We start from the raw sequence: 14,490 nt of genomic DNA on the forward strand, positions 1-14,490 counted from the left end.
GACGTGTGTGACGGCGCTGGACCAGGGCTGTCGGAGGCGCTGCACCGGTCAAAGATAACAACCGTGAAACAGCTGGTGGAGACTGCAGGACCGTCCCTCTCCAACGTCGAGGCCATGGGTTCCGTGATGGGGGTACGGTCTGCCAGGTTGGTGCGCCGCTTCCTGGACCTCCTGAGGGGAAAGATGTCGGCCAAGGAGAGGAGCCTCCTCCGTGACTACTGTGAGAGACAGAGCCAGCCAGACCCGATGGACTCCTTTCTTGGCCTGATCCTGGATCCTGGGTTCCCGGAGAGAAGTGGACCTCTGCTCTCCAGCCTGGACCCACAGAAGATGGTTTTATCCACTATGGACCAGAAAACTGTTTATAGAGTCTGCTCCAAAGTGATAAATCGAAGACACTTCGAGAACCGTGCAGCCTGTGTATGGACTGATAGATTTGCTGGTAGAGCACCCCAGTGGAGGACTTTATATAAGCCTCCAATTAAAAAGAGAACTGGTGATCTCCAATGGAGGATTTTACACGGTGCCATCGCCACAAACTCTTTTTTATCCGTTATTAATCGGGCTGTTTTAAATGAGTGTCCTTTCTGCAGTCTGTCTGAGAACGTTTTTCATGTTTTTATGGACTGTAACAGACTAAAGACCATTTTTAGCCTTTTAACAAATGTTTTTAGTCTTTTTGGCACTGTTTTTACTACTTCTTTATTTATTGGAGGAGTGTGCCAAAATAAAAGTAATAAGGCAAAGGCCAGACTTTTGAACTTTTTAATCAGTGAGGCGAAGATGGCTATTTATATGTCCCGTAGAGACAGACTGCAGGGAGGACCTCACCTTGATGCTGTGGCTCTGTGGAAGTGCAACGTTAAAGCCAGAATTAGGCTGGAGTTTCACTTCCACAGAGCCACGCAGAACATGGAGGATTTTATGCAGTTGTGGGGTTTTAAAAAGATTTTATGTGAAGTGTCTGAAAGAAAAGAACTTCAATTTAACAAGCTTCTTATTTAAGAATTTTATGTAAATGACACTTGGTTTTAACTCAATTGTTTAATTGTTTGGCCTTTTGTAATTAAAGTTTTGTTAAAAGTCAAAAGTCTTCTTCTTCTTCTTCTTCTGTCTACGTTCAGACGTACAGTATGAGCATTCTGGTCGCGTCCGAGCGTTGCACCGTACACAGATCGTGAGCGGTGAACTTTTAAACCCCGCGGTTCCATCGCACAGTTTGAGATGTATATAAGTACCAAGACTGAAAAACTCGTACAGTGTATGCCCTGCTGGTTAAAGGTCCACCTGACTGCTCCTAACATTTTTCTCTGTTGCACTCCTCTTAGTCTTTGCTGATTTTTGTTCCTTACTCCTCCTGCCCGGTGTTATTTTTATTTTGCATTCCATCTGTAAGTTTAACTTCTTTTTTCCATTAAAATTTCACTGGAACTTTACTCTGCGTTTGGGTCCACACCTACACACAATGACAGTTTCTGTTTTCAGTTTTGTGATATGTTTTCTGTCTCTCTCTGTAGACGTACCTGCTTTGGGATCTTGGCCTTTAATAAAACATTTACCACTGCTTCAGTGTTTCAGTTTTTGTCTCAAACTCATAAAACAAAACATAAAACTGGATACCACAGACCAGAAATTCATATGTTTCCTTGATGGGTTCCGTGCAGTGTGAGTTTTTTTATGTACCAGAGTTGGGTCTGACAAATATTGTTTTTTTATTTTTTATAATTGGATCAAATAAAAAAAATTCTTCAGAACAGCAGCTGGGCATAAACAAGTAAGCAAACAATAAATTGTTAACGTTCAGGTTTCAGCTAGTGTATTAAAAGTTTTTAAGGCACCCAACAAACTTCATTTAGATTTTACATTTTGATTTTAAACGGGATAAGAATAAAAATTAAGCATGATTGCTGCAGGTATAAAGGGTCTTCAGAATCCCTCAGTCCTACATTGAACAAAGGAGCCGTCCACCATCACCATGTTCAGATCCAGCAAGGCGCCATAAAGCAGATGACCTGAGATTGCTCAATGTCTCCACCACAACCCTCTGAAGACACATGTTTGAATTTCTTGAAGTCATAATGTTATCATACAAAGTATATCAGGGTTTTTAGTGTGTATATTGGCAGCCACGTCATAGTGCGCTTCACATAGTTGTAGCCAGTGTGCGATTTGCAAAAAAAACAGAGGGGGGGATAATTTCAAAAGTTGTATTAATGAATCAAAGTTTTATTAATAATGGTTAGCTAGCAGGTGCTCTTTCAGGTAGCTAGCTAGATCCAGTAGGTTAGACTTTTGTTTTTAAACTTGCGCCATCTACTGTCTGGACTCAGGAGTGGGTATTAATTTACTTAAACCGCTTGGAGCAGAAAATGTATGATACTCTTTAAATACAAACAACAAAATTAATTTACAAATGTGAAGGACACAAGGTATGTATTAATATAAATTTTGAAAAATCCATCATATTCAGGGGTTAAAGCAAAAACAATCAATTTGACTGAAAACATTTTCTAGTCAGCCCATATATTCCCGGGCCGTGGACATCTTGCCACCTTAGTAACCTCATTTGCTTATTTTAACAAGTCCACTTTAACCAAATCTGACAGTTCCATTGACAATTCCTGTATCTCTCCCACCTTCCAGCTTCAGAGCCTTTGCACCATCAAGGACAGGCCTCTGCATAATCTCCTTCACTTTCCACATCCATAACATCACTTGGTTAACTTTCATATTTGCAGCATCAAGCAAGTTCTTCCTTCGCACTTTTGCCAAACTGGTCTACAGTCCACTCACCTTTCCACTTTACAATTTCAAAACCCTCCATAAACTGCAGCTAATTCAAAAGACAGCAGCTTGCATCATTACATCATCTTCTTCACACCTGTACATTAACTCTACTGTAACATTCAATATAAATCTATCCTATATACTCTGTGTCCCCACCTCTCGCTCATTGACTGTTGGAGATGGTCAACAGCCCCTCCACGACCTTCTTTGTTACAGAAAAGCGCAGGTGGAATAATATTTATGATTTTTTTTTTTACTTTTTCCGAATCAGACCCAGTCAAACCGGGACATCGTTTCAAATTCCGACCCTCCTTCTTCTTCTTAAAAAAAAGTGCGTCATGCTAAATTAGCCGAGCTACAGCGTTACTCTTTCAGTTTTAAATAAAACATAACAGCAACAGACACATTTACCGAGGGAAGTTGTTGTCAGCTGTTTTATGCACTGAACTTTCTGATCTGCTGGTTTACATAAATCCAAAGAAAAACTTTGACTACCGATACTTTCATTCATGCATCTGTGGTCAGTTTGAGATTTTCTTTTAAAAGTTAGAATGATTGAACACCGATAAACCTCAGACTGGTAGATTTCCGCTTTGCAAAGACCCGCCCTACTCTCCTTCTGATTGGCTAATGTCCTGGCTCTGCCAGATTTCAGTGGTTGAGCGCAGCTTCTGTTTAAAATCTTGAATAAAAAATCTACACGGAACATTTTGCGCTCATTTTCCAAATGACGAAAGTCCCTCACAGCGACGGAGAACATTAAACCCCTGATAATATTACTTATTCAGATCAGAAGGGGAAGGAATGTATCTCCCCAGGGATAAAACACGAATGACCAGAGGGGGGGACGTCACAACCAGAGGGGGGGAAAATCCCCCCCATCCCCCCCAGCAAATCGCACCCTGGTTGTAGCTGTAAATGAGACTACATGTAAATGATAGTGTATACACGTATACGCTATCAGAAATGTTTTTCTGAATTTGAATAATGATTATGTAGACTGTCTTCACCTACATTTGATCAGTCTTAGGTACAGAGTTCACATGGTGGAGTGGAGAAAGAGCACAGTTTAAAGTAATAAACTCAAACTGTTTATGGTTTCGAGGTGCTCTAATAAAAATCCATATTTTAAGTAGCTTTATATACACACAAAGTACCCAACGCTGGTGTTTTCATGGTGAGAAGAAACCCACTCTCCTGCCGCTCCCCAGCAGCGGGACAGGCGCTCAGAAAAACAAAGTTATACACGGCGTCATCTGTCCACTGGCCAGCGTGATTCTTAGCAAACTCAGTGGCTCAGACAGGGACTGCCAGACTTCCTCTACAATCCTTCAGTTCTGGCTCTGAAAATCCTCATTTCCTAGAAAAACTCCTGGGCTTTTTAGACCCCTTTTTTCCCACCTAAGGTTCCCAGGAAGACGGTGTGTTCCCCGCGCACCACTCTCCCACCAAGTAAGCCTCACATTTGCCCCAGTTCACCTTGGCAGAGGAAGCTTTTCCATACAAGGCCAAACTTTCTTCTAACTCCTGAACGTCTCCCTCATTACGAATAAATATATTTACATCATCAGCATATGCTAATACAACAACAGGGGGTATCTGAGCCAGCTCTGGCAGGGAGAGACCTCTCAATCTACTCCTCAACCAGCAGAGGCGTGGCTCAATGATAACGCTGTAAAGCTGGCCTAAGATGAGGCATCCTTGTCTGATCCCTCTCCTAACTGGCACTGGAACACTCAACCCACCTCCCACCTTCACTACACAACAAGCATCATGGTACAGCATCTTTGCCCAAGACAGAAAACCATCATCAACACCAAAAGCCTGTAAAGTACAGAAAAGAAACTCCTGGTCAATAAATATGATACCAACATTGATGTCATAAATTTTGCAAATATCAAAAACATCTCTCATTAAAAACAAATTATGAAACATAGACATATCCGGTACACAGTATGATTGATCTGCACCAATTAAAAAATTAATTACAGTTTTCAATCTATTGAAAACTGATTGAAACTGATTATTTGATTGAAGACCTTGGAGAGAATCTTATAGTCCGTGCATAAAAGAGCTACTGGTCTCCAGTTCTTTAAAAGGGCTAGATCTCCTTTCTTAGCAGATAAAGAACTACATGCCTGCAGGATGCTGAAAGCATCTCTTTTATAAAAAAAAATCTTTAAAAACATCCAGAAGGTCCTGTCCCTTGATGGCCCAGAATTGTTTAAAAAAGTCTGATGGTAGGCCATCTATTCCTGGAGCCTTGCCAGATGTCACCTGAGACACAGCAGCAGTCAATTCATCAAGAGTAATATCCAAACCCAAAGCCTCCTGATCTCTGTTTTGATGCAACTGATTTCTCCAAGTCAAAAACAGTCGTTGGTGCATCGATGTCCTGTAGTCAGTGAAGTGTGCTCAGACTGTAGCTCCTTTGGCTCTCTCCTGCAGGAAACAGTTAAGCTCCTATTTTTTTATCGTAAAAGATCAGTCCGCTGATCATCTTGTAGAGCACTTTCCATGTCTCTTATCTGGTCTTCTAACTCCTGCACAGCTCTCTTAATACTTATTGTGACACTGGCTGCGTATCCCTGACAAAACACCCTATTTTGAGCCTTTCCTACCTCCCACCACTGAACCAGGGAAAGAAAATCATCTTTCTGGAAATCTCCGCTAGATAGTACAACTCAACAATAAGAATACCTATTTGCTATAGAACAGCTATCAGAGTCATATTCACCGTCTACTTCATCATGGAAACCTGTAGGCTTCACCTGATCATCTGGCTCACTATCAGGGCTGACCTGCAGCAGCTCTACATCCTGCACAGCAGCACACTCTGCATCCTGTTCTGGCCTCCCTAGGTCATCCTGCCCTCTGCCCTGTCCTAACCACTGCCTGCTCCTCACCTACAGCACTGTCTTTAACCTGGAGGGCACCATCACCATAAGTCCCAGCCACGGAGACACTGCAGTGTCTCCACCATGTCTGCAGTGAATAAACACGTGTTCTAAATCTTCAAGCAAGTTGTTCCAAATAGCGACATACCTCGTTGCTGGTGAAGATTCTCAGTCATCCAGGTCATGGTCATTCCAAAAAAAATTTAAAAAACAAAGCAACTAGACTTGTTTTCCGTAGTTGAAGATGTTTCGCTTCTTCTCCCAGAAGCTTTCTCAATTCAAAAAGTCTAAAGTGATTTATACCATTGCCAAACAAAGGCCTTGCAATGGCTTAGATAACATGCAAATTCAATCGAAACAGGTCCACCCCTTAATAATGGGCGGTCGTTAAAGCCATTAAGCCAGCAGATTGGACCGAAACTGGTCCAGTCCTCTGTAACAAGGAGTCGTAAGGATTGTTATTGGCTTGGCTTGCAGAACCAATGTTTTGATCACCCGAATGAGGGTGAGAGTTAAGGTGATGATTGGTCGGAATTAATCCTAGGATTACAGATCAATTACAGATCTCTTATACATTCTTTTTAACATCTCTCTACAAGCCCCTCATTCTCTCCCTCTAAGACATTGCAATACATTTATTACTTTTTTGGAACTATCAATAACTTTTCCAACAAGCACTGCAAAAGTCAATCTCTTATCAAACTACATCTCTAAATACTTATACCATCCAAAGACCCGCCTTCCCCGAGCACAGAGGCAGGGGTCAGGGGACCCATAACCCCGGACTCCCAAAGGGGCCCCCAAAGCAGGGCGCCCGAGAGGGGCCATCACAGGAAATCTGCAACCCCCCACCCCCCAAGGAAAGAGGAGAGACGACCCTGAGGAAATCCCCCAGCCACCGCAATGCCGACGCCCCCAAGAGCCGCGGGGACGAGCCCGTGGGCTCCACCGGCAGCCAGCCGCTCTGAAGTGGTCCTGGCCATGGGCCCTGGGGGCCAGAGGCCCCAGGGGCCCCCCGCCCCCGCGACAGGGGCCCCGGTCACCCCCCAGGGGTGACCGGGGCCAGGGGGGGCCAGGCCCCGCAAAGCGGCCGCCGGGAATGGGCCGGCGCCCACCCGGGAAATCCCCCAGCCACCGCAATGCCGACGCCCCCAAGAGCCGCGGGGACGAGCCCGTGGGCTCCACCGGCAGCCAGCCGCTCTGAAGTGGTCCTGGCCATGGGCCCTGGGGGCCAGAGGCCCCAGGGGCCCCCCGCCCCTGCGACAGGGGCCCCGGTCACCCCCCAGGGGTGACCGGGGCCAGGGGGGGCCAGGCCCCGCAAAGCGGCCGCCGGGAATGGGCCGGCGCCCACCCGGGAACCCGCCCCAAACCCGAGGACCGTCAATGCGCCAGAGGGCCAAGGCACCCGCCAACGCAGCGGAGGAGGGCAGGACGTGGGGGGATGGGCTCCACACCTAACGAAGACTTGAGATGTTCTTGGGAGAGGGAGCGGACCGGACCCAAACCTGGAAAAAATACAAAAAAAAAACCTCATTCACACCATCCCTCCCTAGTGCCCCACTCACCACATACAGACACACAAAAAAAGGACGCTGTACACACATTACCCCACACAACATTCACATCCAAAAATCCCAAGTGGGGGGGGGTCACCACAATTCAACTATACGACTGCCTGTGCCCGACCCCCGGCCCCGCCCCCGGACCAGACGCCCCCCGGATCAGGCCCCCCAAAGAGGGGGGGCCAACATGACTCGCACGGGCCACCCGACCAGAACCCCCCCTCACCCACTACATACTTAATAAACCCCCTCCCACCCCGACCTTACCCTAGCCACCCCTGCCCCCCATCCCTTCCTGGGGAGAGCAGAGGCGTCAGCCCCAGACCCGGCAAGCCGCTGGCTACCCGCAACACCCCCCCGCCAAGACCCCGGACCCAGTGGTCCGCACCTCCTCTAGGCCCCAGACTCCGTACCGCGATCGGAGATCGGGGTGTGCAAAAGACCCCCGATCCTCCCTACGCCCGCTCAGATGTTGTGTTGTTGCATGTTGGTCTCAGATGTGTTTAAAAACTGGGAGCACCGAAGGGGGTGCACGGCACAGCCCACCTCCCCACCGGAAGGAAGCTGGTGCCAGCGCCCCCCTCCAAGCAACTACCCAGAACCCTCAATGTCTAAATGCGAGAGGAGGTGAAGGGAGCCGTCCGAAGAGAGGCTCACACAACATAAGCCCTCCCCCCCAGACGTCCCCCCCCCCCCCCCCCCCCCCCCCATATCGTGGCCTACATGAATGTGCATTGTGAAAATGTTTGAAGTGAAAGTGTCTAAAATGCATGATAAAATTGGGGAGAGGGACGTCACCAGAAAGTGGCAGCCTCCAGTGACGCCCCTTCCCCAAGGACCTACATGTGTGGCGGCGTGATGGAGCAGGCAGAGGGAGGAGTCCGGGGATGGGGAGCAAAGGACTGGGGAGCCAACCCAGGGACGGGTCTTTGGTTCTTTGGTTCTCCACAACCACTATCGAGCTATTTCCTTTTGTATAATTTTCACCTAAACTAGTGCACTCTCACAAACTCCCACAGGTGCTGGGTCCCAGGTATTAAATGTTCACTTATATACAGAAAGCCTATAATTTATTTATTTACTTTCTTTCACTTTCTTTTTTAAGGTATCACACTACACATGTCAGCTTAAATAATAATACATATGATTTAGTAATGATATCTAGGTGTTATTCGATTGTATCTATTGCTTTATGTCTGTTGGTTGTGCTGTTCTTTTTGCGTCTCTTTCCAGGTGATGGAGCAGACAGAGGACATTTTATCATTCTCTCCCTTTTATCTCTTCTTTCTTTCACCTCTTCTCTTTCTTTTTTTTCTCTTCTTGTTCTTCCTTTACTCTCCCGCTTTCCCATTGTAGTGTCCATATAATTTGAAATTCTCCCTGCAGGAATCACAATAAAGCTATTTACATTCACAAATCAAGCGGAGCATTATGGCGAAAGCTGTTTGCTCCACTTGTGAAAGCAAAATCTGTCGAGCTCTATTTGGCATTAAGACATCAATTCTTATTGCCACATTGCTAGACAGGACACTGGGAAAAAAAATAAAAAAAATAAATAAAAATAAAAAAAATACTTATACCATCCTAGACCACCTCTAACAGATAACCATTGAATTTTTTATCTACCCGACACTGTTTAACCTTTTTAGTAAATAAAATAACTTTTGTTTTCCCAATTGAAAATCTAAATCCCCATTCCATGGCCCACCCCTCGATTGCACTTATTGCTTCTTGTACTTTTTTTTACCACGAATGGCACATTCCTCCCTCTTTTCCAAAGAACCCGATCATCAACAAACAACGATACACCAAAAGATCTATTAATCCTATTAAAGACTTCATTAATCATGATCGAAAAAAGGATAAGACCATCAATACTTCCCTGAGGAGTACCATTTTCCACAAGAAAATATGCACTATACTCTTTCCCCGCTATCACAGCTATTTTCCTGGCAGTTAAGAAAAGTTTAACCACTGACCCATCCTATCTCTTACTCCTAACCCTCATAACTTGATCAGTAGTCCCTCCTTCCACATCACATCCTACGCCTTCTCTACATCAAAAAACATTGCTGCAAAAAACACTCCTGTCATCCTAAGCTTTCCTTATTTCATGCTCTAATGCAGGATCAATAGTACTACTAACTTTCCTAACCCACTCTGATATGGTTTTAACAACTCTTTCCTCTCTAGAAAGTACTTTAACCGCTCATTTATCATCTTATCCATTATCTTACCCACATGGGATGTAAATGCAATCGGCCTATAACTACCAAGATCACTCGGGTCCTTGCCAGGCTAACATATAGGAACAATAAATGAATGTTTCCAAGCAACTGGCTGCATTCCTGTATGCCATACTTAGCTTAAGAATTATCTCCTTACCTCTCACGCTCAATCTATTTATCATGTCATCTGTTATTGATTTGAAAGAACAAAATATATTTGAGGTTTTACAGTCTGGTTTTAAATCTTTTCACAGAACTGAGAAAGCTTTTTTAAAAGTTTTAACAATATATTTTTAGCAACTGACTCTGGTGACTGTGTTGTTTTGGTGCTGCTAGATTTATCAGCTGCTTTTGACACAGTTGACCACAGAATTCTACTTTTTCATTTGGAACAGTGGGTGGGCATTGGCCATTCAGCTCAAGATTGGTTTAAATCTGATTTGGCCAAGCGCACTTTCTGTGTCTGTCTTGATACATGTGCTCTGCTCCAATAAAATGTGGTGTCCCGCAGGGTTCAGTTCTGGGGCCTCTCCTTTTCATATTGTATCTCCTCCCTCTTGGCTCTATTTTCAAGAAATACGGGACTACTTTTCATTGTTAAGAGGATGACATACAGATATATGTCCCGCAAAAGAAAACCGACTCCACCTCCCTTCGGTCTCTGTTTTTTTATGTTTGGAAGATTTGAAAGCCTGGATGGTCGTAAATTTCTTAAAACTAAATGAACAAAAGACAGAGGTGGTCATTTTTGGTATTTCAAGTGAAGACTCCCTGACTGATGTTAGCTCCTTGGCCCAGTATGTCAGGCCTATTATTAAAAATGTAGAGGTAAAGATAGATGCTGAACTTATGTTAGAAACCCACATTAGAGCTTTTTCCACTTAAGGTAGTTTGTGAAAGTAAAGCCTATTCTTTCTAATCAGCATTTTGAAACAGTAATCCATGTCTTTGTAACCATTCAGCTAGATAACTGTAATGCACTCCATAAGGGAGCCAGTGACGTGCCAGACTTATAACTTCCAGGTTTCCTCCAAGACTGGAGTTGTGAGGGCCCTGGTGTAAACCATTCCATCTTTGAGTGTGTGTTTAACGCTGTTGTCCAGTAGGAAGATGAACGTCCACCTTAGCATTAGTTCTTTTGCAGCCTTTAATTTTTTCCCCCTGCCTTTGGTACCCTGTATCTGGCTATCTGTATCTAACAGACACGGAACAGAGAAGGTTCGGAGTAAAAAAAAAAGAAAAAAGGACAGTTTAGAAAATCAAAGTAAAGGTATTACAATGTATTATACAACACACCATTTTGGACCAACAGAGGAAGGATCAAGAGTTTTAAGTTACTTATAAATCCTGTAAAAATAGACCAATAAAATAAACTCACTTTAAAACTGTGCTATAACCATATATTGTAAAATGTGAACAAACAGCTGACCTGGGTGTCCCTGAGGACCAATACTTCCAGGATCTCCTTTTTGTCCTTTAGACCCAGGTACACCAGGCAGTCCAGTCTGTCCTGCAGAATTCAAGAAAAATTGTGTTGTGTGTATTCAACACATACACCTTTACAGAGAAAAAATGTAATTCTTCAAATAAAACGTACAAGCATTTACTTAGTAACGATCTGCTTGTGGAGTTTCAGTCAGGTCCCAGTAATTTCCTTTTAGATGTCAGAGCAGCATTTAAAGCTGTCCATTACAGTATTCTCTTACAGTGGCTTGAACATTCCGTAGGGATAAAAGTACTGCCCTATAAGGTTTAAATCTTATCCATCCACAAAAAAATCTTCTTTACACTCGAGGGTTATTTGTAGGGTATCGAAAGGGCTCAAAATGAAAATAAATATATAAAATATTTTGAAATAATTATCTACTTGAATAAATAAGATGCATTTTCGAAGTGATGAATTTGTAAAATAACTGAATGCTAATAAAATATTCATCTCATTATGATAAAATATTTTTCATTCTTCTTTAAAAAAATGTGTACAATAAGTGAAAATGTATTTCACATTAATATTTTTCACAATTATATGAAATTAATGTTGAGGTATTTTTATTTAATTCCATCAGTTTTTATTTCAAATTGTAATTTTTTTAAAAAGTCATCTTTTATTTCGCACAGTGGGCAGTGGGTAGCTCTGTTGCCTGGCAGCAAGAAGTTCCTGGGTTGGAGTACTACCCTTGCCCAGGGTCTTTCTGCATGGAGTTCGTCGACAATGAAAAAGAAAAGATGGGAAGACAGATCGGCTTTTGAATTGGGATCAGGATGGGATATAGCCTCCGCCACCTGTCACCGCTGTTACTTTAGCATTGCCTAGCAACCAAGATAGTGCGAGTTAGCTGTGAAGCCAAACAAATGGAGCCTGAAGGTTAATCCTGCTGTCTCTTTTTATCTTTTTATTTTTCCCTTTACATATTCATCATGGCCCACAAACTTTTGTTTAAAATGTTGCTTTATCGTCTTTCATTTTATTCTCATTCATTAATCAGTCAAATGTTTATTTTTATGTTTCTATAGAATTATACCACTAAACAAAATTCATTGATGGAATATGATGACAAATATTTGTGTAATTTATTAGTAAAACCTTTTACAACTTAAACACTAATCTTATAACTTTTTGAGCAAAGTTTAAATAAATTTAGTTGTAGAGAATAATAATAGTGAACTAACCAAACAGTGACTTTTGATACCTGAATTATTTCTCATTGTGGAAAGCCAGCAGGAGTTGGAAAGCAATGTGCTGGAGAAAAGCATTCTCTCTCGGGATGCTGAGCCTAGATTCCCCTGGTCAGCTAAGCTACTGGGAGTCTGAAAACAATGTGCTAAGAGAAAGGTGCTCTTTCTTGGGATAGCGACCCACATCCGGCACGCGATCAGCTAAACCACTGGGAGTCTGAAAGTAATCGGCTGGGAGAGAAGTGTTCGCTCTCAGCATGGAGAGCCTCGGCAGCCAGGTTAGCTGGATGCTGATGAGGCAAGACAGGAGCTGCTGTCCGAGGATTTCCAAGCATTTTTAAAATCAAGCATTATGTCAACACACCAAGCATATATTTTGGATTAACATTGCCAACTTCTCACTTAAATTCATTTTTTTAAAGTTACTTTAATGTCACAGAAAGTATAATATATTCAGCTTTTGACTCCTCTCCCCTTGCTATGTCTGGTTAAAAAAAGTCTCTTAAACCTGCAATGACACATTCGTTGGTCACATTTACAGCCTTCATCAATTCAATTCAATTTTTCAATTCAATTTATTTATATAGCGCCAAATCATGAAACATGTCATCTCAAGGCACTTTACAAAATCAAGTTCAATCATATTATACAGATTGGGTCAGATTATACAGATTGGTCAAAAATGTCCTATATAAGGAAACCAGTTGATTGCATCAAAGTCCCGACAAGCAGCATTCACTCCTGGGGAACCGTAGAGCCACATGGAGAGTCGTCTGCATTGTACATGGCTTTGCTGCAATCCCTCATACTGAGCAAGCATGAAGCGACAGTGGGAAGAAAAACTCCCCATTAACGGGAAGGAAAACCTCCGGCAGAACCGGGCTCAGTATGAACGGTCATCTGCCTCGACCGATTGGGGTTACAGAAGACAGAGCAGAGACACAACAAGAGAGACAAAAAAGCACAGAAGCACACATTGATCTAGTAATCTGTTCAACATTAGATGGTAGTAGCGGGTGAGCCGTCTTCTCTGGATGATGTCACAGTTAACAGAACGCCAGACCAGGTGTACCTACTATGAAGAAAAAGAGGACCAATTATGTCACCCTCTGTAACATAATTGGCCTACAAATGTGGCCTTCGAAGGATGCAGCTCTGGACACGCTGTTTATGGAGCAGCCAGGAAAAACTAATCACTTTTAAGGATCAGCCAATGGGGGTGTAAGCCCACTCCACTGACGTTGATTGGCAGACATAGTGATTCTGCTAAAAAGTGTCATTATGAAATAAATAGGCTATTGGGAAAAACACTATTATGAAATAAAATATAAATAAAAAAATAAAATGAAAAATGATGGAGTTAAATAAAAATATCTCAAATTTTTTTTATTATTGTGAAAAATATTAAGGTGATTCCTTTTTACTATACATATTTTAAAAGAATGAAAAATCTTTCATGATGAGATAATATTATAAGCATTTAGTTATTTCACAATTTCATTATCACTTTAAATAGTTATATCTTATTTATTCAATTAGATAAGTATTTCATAATGTTTTCTTTATTCATTTTATTTTTAGCACTTTGATGCTCCATATACCACAGGGTTCAGTGCTGGCGTCAAATATCATTATTATAAATATACCTTCAATTAGTAAGAATATCAGACACTTTCAGTTATACCGATACTAGTCATCTCTGCTTTTCATTATATATGAATTGAATCAGTTAGGTAGACCCCAGACATATAAAAATGTGAAAAACTTTGATGCTTTTAGACTTAAATAAGACAGAGTCATCTTCGGACCAGTGTATCTCTAAGTCAGTTCCTTCTTTAAGTAGATCCCAGTCAGTGTTTCCAAAACAGTCCTGTAGAGCTGAGCAGGGCTCTTCTGCCCAAACCTGAATGGTTTTTATCACCGTCTGGTTCTGCAGACTCGTAGGCAGGAGTCAGGTCCACAAAGCTGTGATCTGATGAACCAAAGTGAGGAGCTGCAGCGGCTTTGTATGCTCCTAGGATGTTACAGTAAACTTGATCTAATGGATTATTGTCTCTGGTCGGGAACTTAATAAATTTATGGAAATTGGTGGAGTACAGACTTTAAATTAACATGGTTAAAGTCCCCAGAAATGATCATAGCTGCTTCTGGATTACTGATCATATGGCCAGTAACAAAGCAGTAAAGTCGTCTGAGAGCTGGCTTAGCGATAGCTCTCGGCTGCATGCACGTTGCAATGATTATCACAGAGCTGACCAGGGCAGTCAAACTTTTTTACAGTAGCAGGCCACACACTATCAGGCAGGAGGGTGCACTTATGCCGGTGCCCGAGCACCGAGA

The 14,490-nt window shown here is 42.7% G+C and overlaps 1 protein-coding gene across 1 annotated transcript in view; it reads right to left on the reverse strand.

Annotated features, from left to right (window-relative positions):
- The window catches only part of marco (macrophage receptor with collagenous structure), a 95,586-nt gene that overhangs the window by 26,853 nt on the left and 54,243 nt on the right, over nt 1–14,490 (reverse strand). Inside the window, exon 9 of the mRNA XM_012858122.3 lies at nt 10,904–10,984. Within this exon, the coding sequence (XP_012713576.1) occupies nt 10,904–10,984 (81 nt within the window). The remainder of the gene's footprint in view (nt 1–10,903; nt 10,985–14,490) is intronic.

This window comes from Fundulus heteroclitus, chromosome 7 (assembly GCF_011125445.2).
Source record: "Fundulus heteroclitus isolate FHET01 chromosome 7, MU-UCD_Fhet_4.1, whole genome shotgun sequence".
Lineage (NCBI taxonomy): Eukaryota > Metazoa > Chordata > Actinopteri > Cyprinodontiformes > Fundulidae > Fundulus > Fundulus heteroclitus.